At 59.2% G+C, this 17,130-nt stretch overlaps 2 protein-coding genes across 2 annotated transcripts in view; one reads left to right on the top strand and one right to left on the bottom strand.

Moving 5' to 3' along the window:
* Positions 1 to 4,558, top strand: part of PISD (phosphatidylserine decarboxylase) — a 39,712-nt gene extending 35,154 nt beyond the window's left edge. The window contains 5 exon segments of the mRNA XM_082416984.1: positions 1,299 to 1,535; positions 1,708 to 1,846; positions 2,079 to 2,225; positions 2,491 to 2,651; positions 3,237 to 4,558. Of these exon segments, the coding sequence (XP_082273110.1) occupies positions 1,299 to 1,535; positions 1,708 to 1,846; positions 2,079 to 2,225; positions 2,491 to 2,651; positions 3,237 to 3,461 (909 nt within the window). The 3' untranslated portion in view covers positions 3,462 to 4,558.
* The window catches only part of SFI1 (SFI1 centrin binding protein), a gene marked incomplete at its 5' end in the record, with an annotated part of 72,309 nt that continues 59,674 nt past the window's right edge, over positions 4,496 to 17,130 (bottom strand). The window contains 17 exon segments of the mRNA XM_082416976.1: positions 4,496 to 4,689; positions 4,764 to 4,875; positions 5,348 to 5,685; positions 6,826 to 7,039; positions 7,144 to 7,248; positions 7,871 to 8,133; positions 8,207 to 8,383; positions 8,475 to 8,549; positions 9,098 to 9,172; positions 9,608 to 9,768; positions 12,233 to 12,329; positions 13,498 to 13,600; positions 14,435 to 14,511; positions 14,925 to 15,020; positions 15,528 to 15,603; positions 16,295 to 16,473; positions 16,791 to 16,872. Coding sequence (XP_082273102.1) covers positions 4,585 to 4,689; positions 4,764 to 4,875; positions 5,348 to 5,685; positions 6,826 to 7,039; positions 7,144 to 7,248; positions 7,871 to 8,133; positions 8,207 to 8,383; positions 8,475 to 8,549; positions 9,098 to 9,172; positions 9,608 to 9,768; positions 12,233 to 12,329; positions 13,498 to 13,600; positions 14,435 to 14,511; positions 14,925 to 15,020; positions 15,528 to 15,603; positions 16,295 to 16,473; positions 16,791 to 16,872 — 2,335 coding nt within the window. The 3' untranslated portion in view covers positions 4,496 to 4,584.

Raw genomic sequence — 17,130 nt, 5'->3', positions numbered from 1 at the left:
GAAGGCGAGCCTGTGGAGAGGGTGGGCTGCAGACAGGTGACTGTAACGGCCCACCGTCCACTGCCTGCTCTCTTTGCCTGCATTTCTGCCATGTGGGGACTCTGCTTCTGGAAAGAACCCACATTGGGCATTCAGAAAATGGTGTCTGAAAAGAGCATAGGGGTGATTTTGAGAAGAATCCAAATTAATTTCTGGACGCCAGAGGGTGGTTCAGGGAGGCTGGAGCCTGTGTGGGCCCCTGTGGGTGAGGATGCCTTTGAGGACCCAGGAGCCCTGGGCAGGGCTGCGTGAGGGAGCGGCCTGGCTGCGCCTGGCTCTCAGGCAAGCTGGCCCCAAGGAGGAAACCCTGCTCCCAGGCCCTTGGACAGCCCAGGTGGGCGTTGCCAGGGCTTGAAAGCTCAGGGGCACCTATGGGGCACTGGGCATTAGGCCTGGGGTCATAGGGCAGCCCTGGGCCGCCCCTGCGGACGTGTGTCAGCTGGGAGTGCTGGGAGCCGCTAACTTATTGCCTCTTTAAAGGTGTTTAAAGTTGGAATGGAATTGCTTTTATGCTTTGGGGACTTGGTGTCTTGGTTGTGTTCAGCAAGCAGCAGCCACCAATTAGCACGTCCCACGCACCTGAGGTTTAAGAGGCTGCCCCTTTTGGGTCGTCTGGCCCTGAGTTTGGCTGGAGGGTCCGACTGAGAGGCCGAGTTCCCTCTGCCTCCTGGGGGAGCGCCAGGTGGGGACAGCTGTGTGGACAGGCGGGCTCGGCGGGCGTGTCCAGGCCCTCGGAGCGCAGGTGTCAGTGGTCAGCCCGTCTGCATGAGAGTCCCCAACTTCGGGGTGGGGGACGAGCACATGCGCTTTGGGCTGTGGGCTTGCCCGTGCACCAGAGGTCTCTCCCTTCTGTGCTGGTCTGGGACTCAGGCAGTACTGCCCGCCACAGCCTGTGTGACCGTGTCAGATCTGTGTTTGCCCCTCCCCACCTCAAGAAGTGAGGCTGTGCTGGCCAGTCTCCCAGGGGACTGGGGAGGGAGTGGGGTAGCCGCTGAGGGAACTCTGCAGGAAATGGCTGACAGCTGAGCTGTAAGTCACTGTGTCACAGGCCTGGCCGGTACTGTGTGTGAGAGATTTGGAAGCTCAGTCTGGTTCCTGGTGAGAGACAACCATGTCACAAAGCCCTCGTGGGGACAAGCTGCTCAGGCCTCGGGAGGTGGCCCACGGGGAGGGGAGAGGGTACCGGCTGATGGGGGGGAGGGGGGTTGGGGGGTGAGCACACGGTGTGGCTGACTCACCCGCCTGCCCGCGGCCTGCAGGTGGCCCTGTACAAGTCGGTGCCGACGCGCTTGCTGTCGCGGGCTTGGGGCCGCCTCAACCAAGTGGAGCTGCCGCACTGGTTGCGCAGGCCCGTCTACAGCCTGTACATCTGGACTTTCGGGGTTAACATGAAGGAGGCCGCCGTGGAGGACCTGCACCACTACCGGAACCTCAGCGAGTTCTTCCGGCGCAAGCTGAAGCCACAGGCCCGGCCCGTGTGCGGCCTGCACAGCGTGGTGAGGCCCAACCCCACCTTCTACTCCTGCCTCCGTACAGGCAGCTCTTGCCTGTGCCTTTAGGAACAGGTGGCCTGGTGGGCACTCCTCCCAGGCCAAACCCCAAGGAGGAGGTGGCCCTGCCCTCTGTCCCCTCCCCTCCCCCACAGCCAACCTCTCCTGGCCCTTCCAGATCAGCCCATCGGATGGGAAGATCCTCAACTTCGGGCAGGTGAAGAACTGCGAGGTGGAGCAGGTGAAGGGGGTCACCTACTCGCTGGAGTCGTTCCTGGGCCCTCGCATCCCCGCGGAGGACCTGCCCTTCCCACCAGGTGGGTCCTGGCCTGGTGGCGGCCAGGCAGCTGTGCTGTGGCGTGGCTGCGCTGGATGTCAGAGGGTGGAGGGTGGGGATGGGAATGGGTCTGGGAGGGAGGCCTGTGGACCAGGAGTTACTCTGCCCGCAGCTTCAGGCCTCCTTGGAGCCAGTGTCCAGGCTGCATGCAGGCTCCGTGTTGGGCAGTATCAAGTGCTTGTGTGAGCGCCTGGCTCGTGTCTGCCCCACAGCCACCTCCTGTGGCTCCTTCAGGAGCCAGCTGGTCACCCGAGAAGGGAACGAGCTCTACCATTGCGTCATCTACCTGGCCCCCGGGGACTACCACTGCTTCCATTCCCCCACTGACTGGACTGTCTCCCACCGGCGCCACTTCCCAGGTAGGCCCGGGCCAGCACGTGGGTGGGACCTGCCCCTGGGGGCCTCAGAGAGGTCCTCAGCTTCTTGGTGTCAAGGGACACAGGCTCCAAAGCTGTGAGGTGACTGCTGGGCATGGGTGACAGGGGCAGCCTGGGGGCCAGCCTTCTCTGCATTTGGAATGACATGGGGGTATAGTGGGTCTTGGGCCCTCCCAGAGTAGACACACTGGGCTCTGGGAGGCTTGTCCTCCCGATGGGCAGGGAGTGGCAGTGTCTGTCCCCACAGGCTCCCTGATGTCCGTGAACCCCGGCATGGCCCGCTGGATCAAAGAGCTCTTCTGCCACAATGAGCGGGTAGTCCTGACTGGGGACTGGAAACACGGCTTCTTCTCACTGACGGCTGTGGGGGCCACCAACGTGGGCTCCATCCGCATCTACTTTGACCAGGTAAGCAGAGCCCAGATCCTGCAGAAGCCCAAGGGCTGGGCCACTTGCACCGTCTCCTGTGCAGCCAGATCCATCGGGACTGTAAGTTCTAGGAGGGCACGTCCCCCACCAGGCCTGGCTGTGCGGAGCAGCTGCCCCGAGGAGGGGCTGGGCCCTGAGCTCCTGCTCTGCTTATCCCACACCCACCCGTCTCGAGGTGGCTGGTGAGGGAGGGAATTAACTTCCCTGCCTGGCACTTTGCTTCTGCAGAAACCCAAGGGGAGCTTGGGTGGGGCATGCTGATAGAGGCCAAGTGTGTGAGGGGTGCCAGTGCCCGCGGGGCTTCCCCTCTTGGTGTCGGTTTGCCCCTCATTCCCCCGGGGGACTTGGTGTTGTGGCACCGTTCATACTAGTGAACAGTTGGGTCTGAATCCTCCATTTCCCTCTGGCCCCAGTTCACAGCTGGTCAGGGGCTATCAGGTTAGGCCTGGTCCATGGCCTGAGCTGCTGTCCGGACCTCCCTTTCTGAGCAGGGTGGGGGACAGGATTTGGGACAGCGGCAGAGGTGTGTTCAAGGTCTACGTGCTCTGCCTCCGCCTCCCACAGGACCTGCACACAAACAGCCCACGGTACAGCAAGGGCTCCTACAATGACTTCAGCTTCGTGACGCACACCAACAAGGAGGGCATCCCCATGCGCAAGGGCGAGCACCTGGGCGAGTTCAACCTGGGCTCCACCATTGTGCTCATCTTCGAGGCCCCCAAGGACTTCAACTTCAAGCTGAAAGCGGGACAGAAAATCCGATTCGGGGAGGCTCTAGGCTCTCTCTAGAGCCTCTTTCATGGCCACAGCTGCTGAGGGGTCTTTTCCACAGAAATGTGAGGGTCTTTTCAAGGGGAACCTCTGAGGCTATCTAGGGAGGGGACCGTCGGGTCTGACCAGGCAGGACCTGGGTGACTTCTGTCCCTGCTGTCCAGGGTGCAGACAAGGTTGTCAGAGCCCCTCTCATGTCCTAGACCTACATCTTCCCCCTACCCACCTGAAGAGAAAGTGCAGGCCAGGACGACTGATTTCCCTCTTGGAGATTTTCTAATGTGTTGTATAAACTGGAGACCCTACGTTGCCTGGCAGAGCATTCAGTTGGTCTGATTTCCGTTTTAAGATAAGTGGTAAAGTACCTTCTTGCTGCTCCTCCTATCAATCACTGCTTTTTGGCCTCCCTTGCATGGGGTGAGGTGCCTCCTGGCACTGACTGTGGGTCCCAGACCAGGGCCCTTAATGCAGCTGCTCCCAAATTCACCCCACCCTGCTTGTTGGGAAAAGCTGTCTTCTCTCTTTGCACTTGTGGCTGAATGCATCACCTCCAACTCTGCCATCAACTTCCGAGGGTGGTCACTAATGGCTCGGTGCATTGCAGGCCCCGATGAGTGACCTTCCGGAGCTGGCAGGTCCTCTTTCCAGTAGGCAGGACCCATTACCAAACCCCCTCAGTGGTGTCCAAAGCAAAAGGGGCAGGCAGCTAGCTGGTGGTGGCCCAGCTGGGGCCAGGGGAGAGCTTGGGTCCCCTCCCTGTATCCAGACCTACGTAAAATACAGAAAAGTTGCTGCTGTTGATCAGGGGCTTACGTCGGAGGCAGAGGAACCTTGGTGGTGTATTTGATGTGTGGGGGAGGGGAGAATGTCAGTGCCTAGAAAACCCATCCCCCAGGCAACAGGTACGCAGTCCTTAGGGAGCCACTGATTGTGGGGACAGGGCCAGATTTCATGTTTCCTGGGGATGCTGTGAATTTCTCCTGCAGGAGAAGCCATTTGAACTTTTTCAACTGTATCAGTAGCACAGTATTTTTGTATGAAAAGTGGGAGACTTCTGAACAGTAATTCATTTAATTGCAACATTTTGAAATAAAAAAACTCACTGCAGTTTTGCATTCTGTTCCTGGACGTGGGGTGGTGACTAGCACAGAGCCTGCCGCAGGGCATGGACGCGGGCTATACAGGTGCGGATGGGCTGGTGCTGGGCCTGCAATTTGGAGGCCAGCTGCTGGATCTGCGCTTCCACCTGGGGAGGTTGGGGGGGCAGGCTGAGAGGAAGCCCCGACTGGGAGCCGTTCCCGGGGCTGCCCAAGGTCTCACCTCCTGCAGCTCTTCCTGAACCTGCTGCTCCGCCTCCTGCTCATCCGGCCTGGGCTCCTCCTGGCTCAGCTCCAGCCACTGCCGCAGGCTGCTTGCTTGCCGTTGGCAGGACCTGAGGGAGTAACGCACCTGCTGCCTGGCTTGGCCCCAGGCAGAGGCCCACCACACTTCTGGTGTGGGTGGAGGGAGAAGGGCTCCTGTTCCACCATCAGGCAGAAACGCCCTCTGTGCTCTTCCCTGCGCAGAACTGGCCACGTGGGACCTGCCCGCTTCCCTCTGATTAAGGTTGCTGCTCACATTGAGGGTCCCAGGCCTGGGCGTGGGGTACGTGGGCTGTGGACCCAGACAAAGCAGGGCAGCTCACTGCATCATCCCGCGTCAGTCACACTCGCCCGGTAGACCACCGGCTTCCACAAGACACAGGTGTAAAGTTTTGCTCAGCTTTTCCTGAAGGTAAGGCCAACCTGGGCCTTCCTGAGCAGGATGGAAGGGGAGAGGTGCCGCCTGCATGCAGGGGCCATCACTGGGCAGACAGCTCCCCCCATTCCCCATGGATGGGTGCCAGGTGGGTTTCTGGGTCTCACCTGAGGTTCTGCTTCGTGGTCTGGTAGTCCTGCAGTTGCTGCTGGATGCCCTCAAGCTCGGCCTCCAGGTCCATGTGGCCAGTGGCAATAGGAGAATAAGCTTGATCTTGACCATCCTCCCGTCTGGGCCCAGGCTGAACCCAGGGATTCCAGGTGCCGGGAGTGACCTGAGCACTTGAGGCACTGACAGGCCCCAGGTACACACCTGCAGTGTCAGAGCCAGGCCCAGGCCTGGTGCCTGTGAAGTCCCCAGGAAGGAGCAGACGGGGGTTGGGGACACTGGCCAGGGATGAAGGGGCCTGGGATGAAAGCCCAGGTATCGTCGCCCGGGCTGATGGCTGTAAAGGAAGGATGAACACTGAGCAGGGAAGCGGGAGAAAAGTGGGGAGCTGGGGTTCCCCACACCTGCCCCTGCCGCAGCCAGCTCACCTGGTCCTGCCCCTTCATTCAGCACCTGACACCAATAGAGTCCCACGACCACCCAAGCAGCTGTTTCCAGCCTTACTGACCTTTCACACCCCCTCCTGCAATGACCGTGCATTTCAGTGGCAACTGTTCTTGTCCAACCACAGCTACAACCCTCCTCCCTTCCCTCCCGGTGACAATGTCCTCTGGTGGGAGTGGACACTCTCCCATCCCCCAGCCTCTCCCCACCCCCACTTAGGTCGCAGCTCGTCAGGCACCAGCTCCTTGGGGGGCCCAAGCCCACTGCACACTCGTGCTTCCTCACCTCCTTGCCCGAACTTCTTGACTCCTACGTCACAGGCCCCAGAGTCTCGGCCCCACTCCTCCCCATGACCCCATCGGTTCTTTACCTTCAACCTGTGCTGCGAATTGTCAACTTTGATCTCCAGCCCTGACCTTGTTCCTGAAGGCCAGGCTGAATCTGTTGCATTACCTCAAATCTGACAGGCTCAAGACACACTCATCGTGCTTCAGCTGCTGGGTTCCCACCCTCCGTCTTCCTTCTCACAGTAAAGAACTCATCATTCCCTGAGCTTTTCAGGCCAGAAACCCAGGAGCCATCCAGGATTCCTTCTTTCACTCTTATCAGACTCATCAGAGCAAGCCCTACCTAGTCTGCCTCCCATGACATCCACAGCCACCCCCCCAGTCCCGGCCGCCAGCACCCTTTGCTGGACCCGAGCACAGCCGCCAACCATCCTCCACAACTTCCTGTTCTTAAAGTCCAGACTTATCACCAGGGCCTGTATGACCCTCCATGATCTGCAGTCTCTTCCATCCGTCTGCATGCTGGGGTTTCTTTTGTCTCCACCACCATGTAAGCGTCACGAGCAGGGATGGGCCTCGGGGGCTGTTCCCTGCTGTGCCCCTAGGACACTGACCCCTGCACAGGCCTCCCTGCATCTTCCTGAAGCAATGAGTACTGCTGTGGCTACAGCACCAAGCGCACAAAAAAGAGCACTGGCACGAAGACCAGACCAAAGAACGGGACCCCAGGTAACCGGGGGACTTACCCAGGTGTGTGCTTCCGCCCCACGCAGCATGAAGGAAGAAGGGGGCAGCAGCTCCAGGCCTGTACTCGCTGTGGGCGGCAGCTTCAGGCCAGGGGCGCTTGGCAGGGGGCTGCTTGGGTCCAGTGCTGTCTGGGCCTTTGCCAGGAAGGGTGTTGTCAGCGCAAGGCCTATTGGCTGGACCTCGCCTAGGCCATGCTCCCACAGTGCCTCAGGCCTGAGCAGAGGGAAGACAGGAGCTGGTCAGGCATGGTACCCTCCCGAGGAGCAGGACAGAAGGGGGGCCACCGGCCTTTAAGTCCCCAGAATCACACCACCTACCCCTGCCCCCCGAGGATGCCACACCCCAGGGGCGTCTGGCTCTGAACGGGCTCCAGCAGGAAGCTTGGGCGTCGCGGTTGCTTTCTTGCCCAGCGGGCAGCATTGCTGGGAAGAAACACAGGCTGTTCCTCCAGGCTGCCCAGGGGCTGCTCGGAGCCTGAGACCTCTGTGGGGTGGGGTAATCCAGTCAGACCCCTTCCATCTTACAGGGAGACTGAAGAGAGAAGGAAAGGCTCCGCCCCAGGCGCCCTACTGAACTTCTGGTAATTCCAGTGAGCCTGCTGGCGACGGGTGCTCCACCCACGCTGTCTCACTTGACCCAGGCAACCAGGCTGGAGCAGGCTCAGAGATGGGGCCCTTGTCAGCTACAGCAGCACAGCATGTGGGGGTGGGGCGGGGCCAGGTCACAAAAAAAGTGGGGTTTCCAAGAGGGTACCTGTTTCCTGGCTGTCAGGGGAGACGTGGGGAGACTACCAGGTCTGGGGGAGGAGGGGGGCTGCCCAACGGCCCATTCCTTTGCTAAGGAACCATACATTCTCTCCCATGCTTGGGAGGAACAGAGGCTGTGGTCCCTTTGGTTAGGGCCGAAGAATGGGGGCGCAGGACCCTGTACAGAGGGTTCCAAGTGGCTCCGCCATGACCCTCAGGGCCCAGTGTCATTCCTGTACCGTCCAAGCTTTGCCCCAGGTGGAAGCGAGGAGGAAGAGGTGAGGGACGGGCTACTCACAGCTCTAGGAGTTGGGTGTCCCCAGCAGCCGATGCCACGCTGTCCAGAGCTCCCCGAAGCCCACGAGGAGCTGTTGTCCTCTTGGTCTCCAGGGAGGCATCGCCAGCCCCAGCAGCAATGTGGCTGGGAAGGGGACCCTCAAACGTCACTCTCCTGCTGCGCACAGTGGATGTGGGGGGCTGAGGCTCCCTGCCCAGGCCCAGCACCTTCTGTTTCCAGAGCATGGCACAGCGACGGACCACGCGGTGGAGACTGTGGGCCGCCTGCAACCAGCCTCTGGTCAGGTCGTGCTGTGCTTACCTGCTCCCCACGGAGTGGTGGGGGACCCCGGCCCACCTGCACCTGCTGCCGGGCGTGCAGCTGCTGCCGGAAGGCCTTCATGCCTGCTGCAAAGCACAGGAGGCGCGTGACGCCCTCCCGAAGGAGCTGCTGGTGGTAGGCCTGCACTGCCCGCTCCTGTCGCGCCTTCTTTCTCCTCATCTCCAGCACGAAGCCCAGCCACGCAGCCCACACCTCCAGGGAGAGGAGGAGGTGAGGCCCAGCCCTCCTGCTCAGGCTCCCTCCACCGGGGCACGGTCCTCTCCTGGGACGGGGAGCCCATTACCTTCGCCTGTAGTGAGAAGGCCCAGAACCACAGGGCCCGTGCCGTGTTCTGCTGCTCCCGCCTCCTGTCCGCCAGCTACGGGCCAGAAAGCAAATGCCCCCTTAGGGAGGCCACCCTGACCCCATGGCCCCGGGCACTCTCCGACCCTCTCTAGTCAGGCCTGCCCTGAGGTGGGGGGTCAAGGAAGCTCTTTTGGGAAGAACAAAGGCCAGGAGCTCTGGGGTCGGGAGCAGTGAGGCAGTGCGCCGGGCTCCAGGGAGAAAAGCTGGGACTGCTTGCACTGCGGGCCTGAGGGTGAGAGGGACCTGGCCCATGAAGGGCCACTGAGCAGGACGCAGCCCCACCGGGTGTTTTATCAAGGCCTTGGCAAAAACCTAAAATGCATTTCCTATTAATTTCTGGATATTACCCTGACAAGTTTTCAACATGACACTGTAGAAACATGGCCCTGAAGTGACTTGGCCTTAAACAGATTCCAAGTGAAGGAAGCTGGTGGTGCCAGGAGGTGGCTGGGGGTGGGGGAGCCCTGGGAAGAGGGTGGTATGAGAAATGATGAGCTAGAGGTGGGCTCAGGAGGCAGCAGGAGGAGGGGGAGCGAGAAGGGGTTTCTCCACGGCTCCCACCTGCTGTCTCCACTGGTGGAAGCAGGTCCGGCTGAGTGTCTGGGCCAGGAGCTGGGCAGCCTGTCTCTGCAGAAGCTGGAGACAAAGCACGCACAGGGGGCTGTGTGCCTGGTGCAGCCGGGTGCCCACACCTGGAGCCCCTGTGGGCGGTGCAGGCTCCAGGCCCAAGTGAACCATCCTCCCACCACCAGGAGTCATCCTGGTTGAAGCCAAGGGTCTCCTGCCCCAGACGCGTGTCCAGATGCCTCAGTAGGTCACCCAGTTCTGACAGGCATGGTTCACACTGAACCAGGTTCTCTGCTGAGCCGTCTTCCACCCGGGAGGCCGGCTTCCCCAGCCTTCACTGAACACCCAGAAGGGCAGCCTTGCACCCGCAGGACTCCAACCACCCAGCATCCACAACGGAAGCAGTAAGTGCTTCTGGGAAGACCTTTCCTCCCCGCGATGCGGTCTTCTGGCCCAGACAGCCCCGCAGCACAGGGGAACTCGGGGAGTTGCCGTCTGCCTCACCCTCTTCCTGATGCAGCCCAGATGGTGCACCTTCCACCGGGCCATGGCCTGCAGCAGCAGCTGCCGGCGGTAATGCTGCGCCACCCTCTCCATCTGGACCCTCTGCTGGGCTGCGCTCCGGCTGCGGTCCCTCCAGCGCCGAAACCAGGTCCTGAGACAGCCTAAGGAGGGTCGGAGTCAGTTTGCTCTTTTGGAGGAAGTATCAATATATGGACGACTATGCAACAGTGAAAGTTTAGAGGGTGGAGAAGGCTGTGCGGGGACAGAACTGGGGTGTCAGCCCACACTCGGTGAGACACCACGTGTGGACGGTAGCCACTCTGGGAGGAGAGCTCTGGCCACCCACCTTCAGTGACTATGCACACCCTGATCGGAACCAGATATGCTGCTTACCACTGGGCCCTCCAAGGACCCCCCGCCCCCAGCCATAAGCCTGTGCACAACGACCGCAGGTGTGCCAGGGCCCCAGCGGAGCTGCCCGCAAAATGCTGCTGGGCACATGAACGAGAAGACCCTGGGTCTGAGGGAGTGGGAGGCAGTGGACCCATTTTCCAGGGAGGAAAACGAGGCTCAGAGGCCCAGGCAGCCTGAGACAGGCTGGGGAGAAGCAAGGTGTCTGCTGGCTGTGTCCTGCCCGGGCTCCACAGGCAGGCAGGGGCCACATCCTGCATTGCGTCTGTGTCACCAGCTTCTCTCTTGAGGGAGCAAGCACTCTCTTCTGCTGATTTTTTTCCTCCTCTTCAGCCCCAAGAGAAGTTTCTTTTAGAGACAACAGAAGAGGGCTGACCCCAAGACACAGAGGCCAAGATGGGGTGTCCTCCAGGACCTGCCCGAGGTGGGCAGAGAAAGCCACGTTCACAAGCTTGGAGGCATTAGCACTAAGTGCTGAAATTTCCCAGGTCCTGCTTTACGCGGGGATATCTTAGCCTCACTGGACCCTCATGATCAACTCCAGAGGCAGGTACTATCATCCCCATCCACAGACGGAGACACCAAGGCTGAGAGGAGGCCGTGCCCGAGGTCGCATAGCCAGCAGGCAGCCCTGCCTGCACCTCTCAAGCACCGATCAGCATGAGTGTCCACGACTCTGTCCTCCTGCAGCACCTAGCCCAGCCCTCGACCGCCAAGGTGTGCCTGAGACTCAGAGGCCTTAATTAAGCCAAGACACGGTCCCACAGGTACTGACTGCACATCTGCTGTGTGCTGACAACACAGTGTCTTCTCACATGGTCTCCCCAGTCCTCTGTACCAGCCCTAATGGACACAGCGAGCCCAGGGCCAGTCACGTGCTGCCACCCCGTCTAAGGAAAGCTGCCGCCTGCAGGCCAGCGGAGGGAAGAAACTTTAGCTGTGTCCTGTGCCTGTCACCTCCCCACCGCGGCCGCCTGACCCAAACTGGAATGCCCACGCAGTGCCGGTGCCAAAGCTCTGGTCCAAGCAGAGACCAGGGATGGGCTGAGCCCCTCGGCATCTTTCCTGGGAATGACTAGAAACACAGCCCTGGTTTCTGGGGCGAGGGGCAGCCTGAGGACACAGAGAAGCATGCTGAGGGTGGACCAGGTGTGGGATTCTGGACCCCAGGATTCCATTCAGGGGGAAGCAGAATCTGTGTTCATCAACACAAGAACTAGTCAGAACCAAACCTAAGTGGATTGTCCTGGAACAAATGCTATTAAGCCAATTTAACAACTTGGTCCGTTTTCTCTCCGGTCTGATTTAAACCATTTCCATTTGTTTTCTCATTTATTCTAATAGGAGCTGCCTCTTTAGAGCATCAGACTCCCCGCAACAGAGCCAGGGGCCTCTGTTTCCATGCGTCTCTTGAACAGAGGCTCCATCTGGACCGTTTCCCAGGCTGTTTGTACAGCAGGTCACGGGACTACCTGGGGCCAACCAGGCAAGTCCCTGCTCCCTAAACGGGCAAGGAAGCGGACTCTGACACGACGGGGCTGACCTGACAAGCAGCCGCCGCCTTCCCATCCAAGCGCCCCACCCCGGCAACCCCCAAGTCCCCCGTTCCAGCTCCATGTCTGCATTTCTCTGTAGGTCTCAAGCCTTGGCCTTTCATTTTAATATAAACTAGTTGGCAATCAGTTGGGAAGAGAAAGTGAAGATGTACTGGACTGAATAGTTAGTTACTCCCTACCAAGTTAACGTCCATCCCGGAACCTCAGAGCTGATGTTATTTGGGCAGAGGGTTGGTGCAGTGCAGTAACTGACAGCTGAAGTGGGCTGGGCCCGGGCCCTTAATCCCGTATGACTGGTGTCCTTCTAAGGAAAGACACAGATACACAGGGAAGACAGCCACGTGACAACAGGGCCGAGGCTGGAGTGACCTGTCTACAACCTGAGGAACAGCAAGGATTGCCGGGAGCCACCAGAAGCTGGACAAGGCAGGAAAGGGGCCTCCCCTAGAGCCTTCGGAGGGAGCACAGCCCTGCCAACGCCTGAGTTTGGACTCAGAGAACAATTTTCTGTTGTTTTAAAGTCTGTGGTCCTTGGTTACCTCAGCAACAGGAAGCTAATACACATGAGAAAGAGACAGAGACTGAGGGGAAGCACCTTGGGAGAATAAAGAAAGCTGTGTCCTTCACAGGCCTCTCCTCAGCTTCCGGGCCCGCTTACCCCTATTCAGCGCCACCTGGGCGTCCCTGACAGCCTGGCCCTCCTGCTGTCGGTAGTATATCTGCACTGACACTGCCTCCCGCCACGCGATCAGGACCTAAGGGGCAGAAGAAGAATAGAGGGGTGATCACGGCATGTCCCGACTCCCCGGGGTCACCCCAGCTCTGTAGGCGGCTCCTTATGGAATGAGGCCAGGCGTATGGCACTCACACACGCTCCAGGAAGCGCCCGCCGTCCATGCAGATGGCAGGCAACCATGCCCAACACCCTCGCGGGAAGCCCTGTATCTCAGGCGACGGGACCAGAGGAGCTAAACTTCATACCGTGCCACGAAGAAGTCAAGTCCCCACGTGGGCTTTCATTCTACTATTTGTTAAGTGGAAGCCTTACGTTTCATGCACTTTCACATATGAGGTACATACGAAATCACAGCAGCAGAACACAGGGGACGCCTGGCGCCTGCTCCCCAAACAGTCACGAACTCCATCCCCCCACAAAGGCCTCCTCCCTTCTGAGCCCTGAAGCCAAGCAGAGTCCTGACCGTCCTTCCAGGGGAGGGGACACACATGCTGGCCTCGGAGCGTTCCTGAGAGCAGACTGGGCCTTGACCATGTGTAATTAACACTCATCTGTGGAGGCTCCAAAGCTGTCAGCACCAGCCACGGCCTGCCAGTGCGGGGCTCCCAGCGAACTGCTTTCTTCTAAAACACCGCCGAGTCCAGGGACCACCTCTGTCATGTCATTTGAGTCCCCTCATAGCCATGTCCCTCCCCCAGCACGTGGGCCCAGGCCACACCAAGTGGCATTTTGGGGCCACTTCCCAGCGACAATGACCAATGACCTCACATTCCTGGATGCTCTACGGAAACCCCGCACAGCCACGAATCCCGCGAGGCCGAGGAGCAGGATGGGGGAAGAGGGGCACCCAAGCATCCTGTGCCGACACAAAGGGACAGAGGTGTGGTAACTTACACGACTTGTTCCAGCGGAAAATTCCACGTGTGTGGGAAATACTGGTTCTGGTAAGAGCTGGTTCATACTCACTACATGCCATGCTTTTGTTTTAATGGATATTGGTTCATAATTCAGTACAATAAACAAGTAAATAAACCCACCTGCTGGCACAGCTGTATGTACTGGAGAAGGGAGCCATCTCGTTTTCTAGGCTCCTCATTCAGTTCAAACCTCCAGAGCCACCCCACACCACCCTCTCACAGGAACACGGCCCCCCACCCCCGGCGACCAGCTGGCTTGCCAGGGCTCACCTTGGAGCACAGGGTCCTTCTGTAGTGAGCTGCTGCTCGAGAGGCTTTCTTTGCTTCGTCCGCTTGGGCCACGGCGTTCTCTCTCCAGCGACGTAATGCACCCCTGCGGGTACATGGGGGGACTGGGTGATATGGGTGTGAACAGTGCGAGGCTCTTCAGCCCGGTCCTGAATCAAGGTCTCCCCATGCCCAAGCGTATCTGTCGCGCTGACAGCCACGTTTATGTTGACTGCACACCCTGCACACGGCTGAGCTGCTCTGTGCAGGTGCCGTGGAAGCACCACAGGCACTGCGGCCTCGTGCATTCACACACCACGAGGAACACTAAGCTGTTTCCAGGTGAAGATGACACAGGTGATGCATCCATGATAAGAGAGGTGGAGACAGGGAAAATGGAGGAAGGGCACGGGCAGCCTGGAACAGCACGTGCTGAACAAACACAAGAGGCAGGAAAAGAAAGAGCGGAAATGAGAGAGGGAGTAGGTTAGAGGTTGGCTCAGCAGGAGCTGTGGGACAGGCTTCGGAGGCAGTAGAGCCGAGGGGTATAAGTGAGTCCACGGGTGTGAGAGACACAGATGGTCCCAGAGGCTGGGAGAAAGGCCTGGAGAGCCGGGGGTGGGGGGACTGACTGGGTGCTGAGAGGAGGTGAAAAGGCGAATCCTGCAGGTCTGAACTGGGCCCGGAGAGGCGCTCAGACTAGCGAGACACGCAGGAGATGGCGCAGCTGCTTCCCAGAGGCCCCGCTCTGCACACAGTGCGGGTGCAAGACACGAGGGGCCCAGGGAACAGTGCTTGCTGTGGAAAAGCCAAAGCCATGCTCTGAGCAGCACGAGGCAGCCAGGCCCCATCGCCTGGACCTCGTGAGGGCCCCCCAACCCACCCGGGTCTGCAGTCTGTTCCCTGTTCCTCAGGCTGGGCCGGGGCCGTGGAGACTCACCACAGCAGCCGCCTCTCGTGCCGGCTCTCCCTGGCTGCCACCTCCTGAAGGACGCTCCGCACCCGGCTCTGGTAAATCTGCAGATGACCAGGAGGACTGGAGGCTGCCCCAGGCCCACACCGCTCCCCACTCTCACGCAGCCGCAGAGGTGCAGGGGCTGTGATGCCCAGGGCGCTCACCACAGCGGGCGGGGAGCGGGCAGGAGCCCGCGCAACAACAGGGAGAGGACTTGCTAAGCTCTCACCTGCTGAGTCCAACCACTGGACCCCTGGACAAGGAGCCCCTCTGGTGGTGAGGCTGGTACCCCAGGCAAGGATGGGAGAACTTAGCTCTGCAGTGTAAGACCCACTGGCCAGGGCACTTGCCCTGAGTCTTGTTGAATTACTACTCTGTTTTGGGAGGGGCAAGAAGAACAAGGAAGGGAAACAAAGCCTCCAGAATCCTCCTCCCTACCAGGCAAGGAGATCTGGAGGAAAGCAGCATCTCCTACCCCCCAGGTCTGCAGCGCCCTGTACAGCAAGGTGTGCTGGCGATGCAGGTCGGCTCGCATCAGCTTCTGCTGCTCGGCACTGTTCAGGGCCAGGCGCTGCGGACACAGGAAACAGCTGGCCGCTGTGGGCCTGGGGCCGAGGAGGGCTTGGACGTGCCTCCGTTTCACACTTCGTTTGGGGGAGCTTGGGTAAAGTGCTTATTAACCTCCGAGCCCCAGCATCCTCCTCTATAAACATACTCCTCTTAGGGGTTTGTGAGGATCATAGGGAGCAAGTACCTGCCTGCGGGTAAATGCTAACCAATTTCAGCTTTAACATTTTTCATCCTGAAGAGGATGTCTGTGACCAGTTAGACTAGGAACTTTAAATTCAGAGCGTTACGGAAGAACAGCCTGGCACCTAACAGAACATGGAACTGTGAGCCAATCATCTCATGAAACCAGGTTAGCACTGCACCTGCCACCTGGCCTCCTCCCCATACTCAGAGGCAGGTGGTTTCCGAGGGACCGTGGAGGAGACCGTATGTTCGCCCTGAGTCAGACTGACACACGGCTCCACATGCCCACAACCCCACGCAGGCCGCGCCTGTGCCAAAGCCTCACCTCCCTCCACCTGCTCCAGGCCCAACACAGGAGCTGTGCCGCGTGGAACCCTGCAGCCCGTGCCCTGCCCGTCCTCCTGTGGGGAGACAGTCAGTGATCAACCCAGGCCCTGCAAGGGCCCTCTCGAGGGGCACCCCTTCGTAGCCCCTGGCCCCTGCTCAGTGGTTCTTCAACATGGACGGGAACCAAGACCCTTTCAGAAGAGCTGCCAAAGGATTTAGGTTCTCCACCCAGAAAAGCACACATAAAATCAAATTTTTGTGGACAACTTCACAGGGCTCTGTATTCACGTGGTAACAGGTAACTGAGGAGGAGGTTAAATGTGGCCAGAGTTTGAGAGGTGAGAGACCCTCAGAGCGTGAAGTAGGTCTAGAGAGGAACCAAAGCAGGATGACGCCTGCAGGGAACACAGGGGCACCTGCCCTGGTCCTTAACCACATGGCGAGGTAAAAACTGCCACGACCTGTCCCTGGGCACGGTTGCTTCTAATGGGCCCCAATCAGCAAGCAGGATGTAGCTGATGGACAGGACCTAAGATCCACAGGCACGTCTGACCAGCCGAGTTCCTGAGCCCAGAGATCCATGTGGTGCCCCAGGAGCCTCTCCCTACAGCCCCGGTTTTGCTTAGACTGTTTCAAGTTGAATTTCCAGAACTTAAGACCAGAGTCTAGGCTAACATGACCCCTCAGACTGATGCTCAGAGCTGCTACTACAGTCAAAGCTGCCCTGAGCCGGGAAGGGCTTCAAAGGCAGAAGCGGCCACTCACTCTGTTCTGAGCCCTCGGGCACTCTCTCTCCAGACACAGAAGGCCTTCCTGAGCCACCTGAGGCGGTGGTGGGCACAGGCCACTGCTTGTCGCTGCCACTCCAGGTGATGTGCTGCTGCTTGCTGGCACCAAATGGACCAGGACCTCCGCAGAAACTGCCGCTCTGCGTGGAGTATGGCCTGCGGCAGGGAGAGATCAGAATGGGTCAAGTAGGAGGCGATACAGAAGCCAGGGAGTCTGCAGGCCACAAACGATGACCAAGGCAGAAGAACTGGATGTGCAGGAGCTGTTCTGGCCCAGACGCCATCTGTAAACTCCACTGACAAAGGAAACAGATGCCCAGACCCTGCCCCTGCCTCATGAGTCCTGGTCACAGGCAGGTCGCCCTTCAGGGTGGGTCTGGGTCTGGGTAGCGTCCTAGGAGGGGAGGCAGTGAGTGCAAAGGCTTGAAGCAGGTCCTCCCGGTCCCAGTACCTCCTAGGGGAGAACCACTTACCATTCTCTCTTGCAAGCGGTGTTCTCGATGCTGAGATATCTTCTGACACCAAAGTGCAAACAACTGCTTCTCTAACATCACCCTAAAAGAACCCAAATGAATAAGAGTAAACAACTCCAAAAGAATGAGAAGTTCCAAATAATTGGATTTTTTCTTTTATAAGCTGCCATTAAGAGCGAAATAAGCCTAGGTGGGGAGGAAGGAAAGCAGACAATAGACAAAAAACCCACAAATGACCCAACACATTCCACGTTATTTCTGGCCTCACCCACATGGTACAAAAAAGACTCAGACTTTGAGACCCTATTTCTTCATCCACCCCACGCTGAATTACCAATGG

The sequence above is a fragment of the Balaenoptera physalus genome (assembly GCF_965194825.1).
Source record: "Balaenoptera physalus genome assembly, chromosome: 12".
Lineage (NCBI taxonomy): Eukaryota > Metazoa > Chordata > Mammalia > Artiodactyla > Balaenopteridae > Balaenoptera > Balaenoptera physalus.
This window is presented reverse-complemented; position numbering and strand designations above follow the sequence as displayed.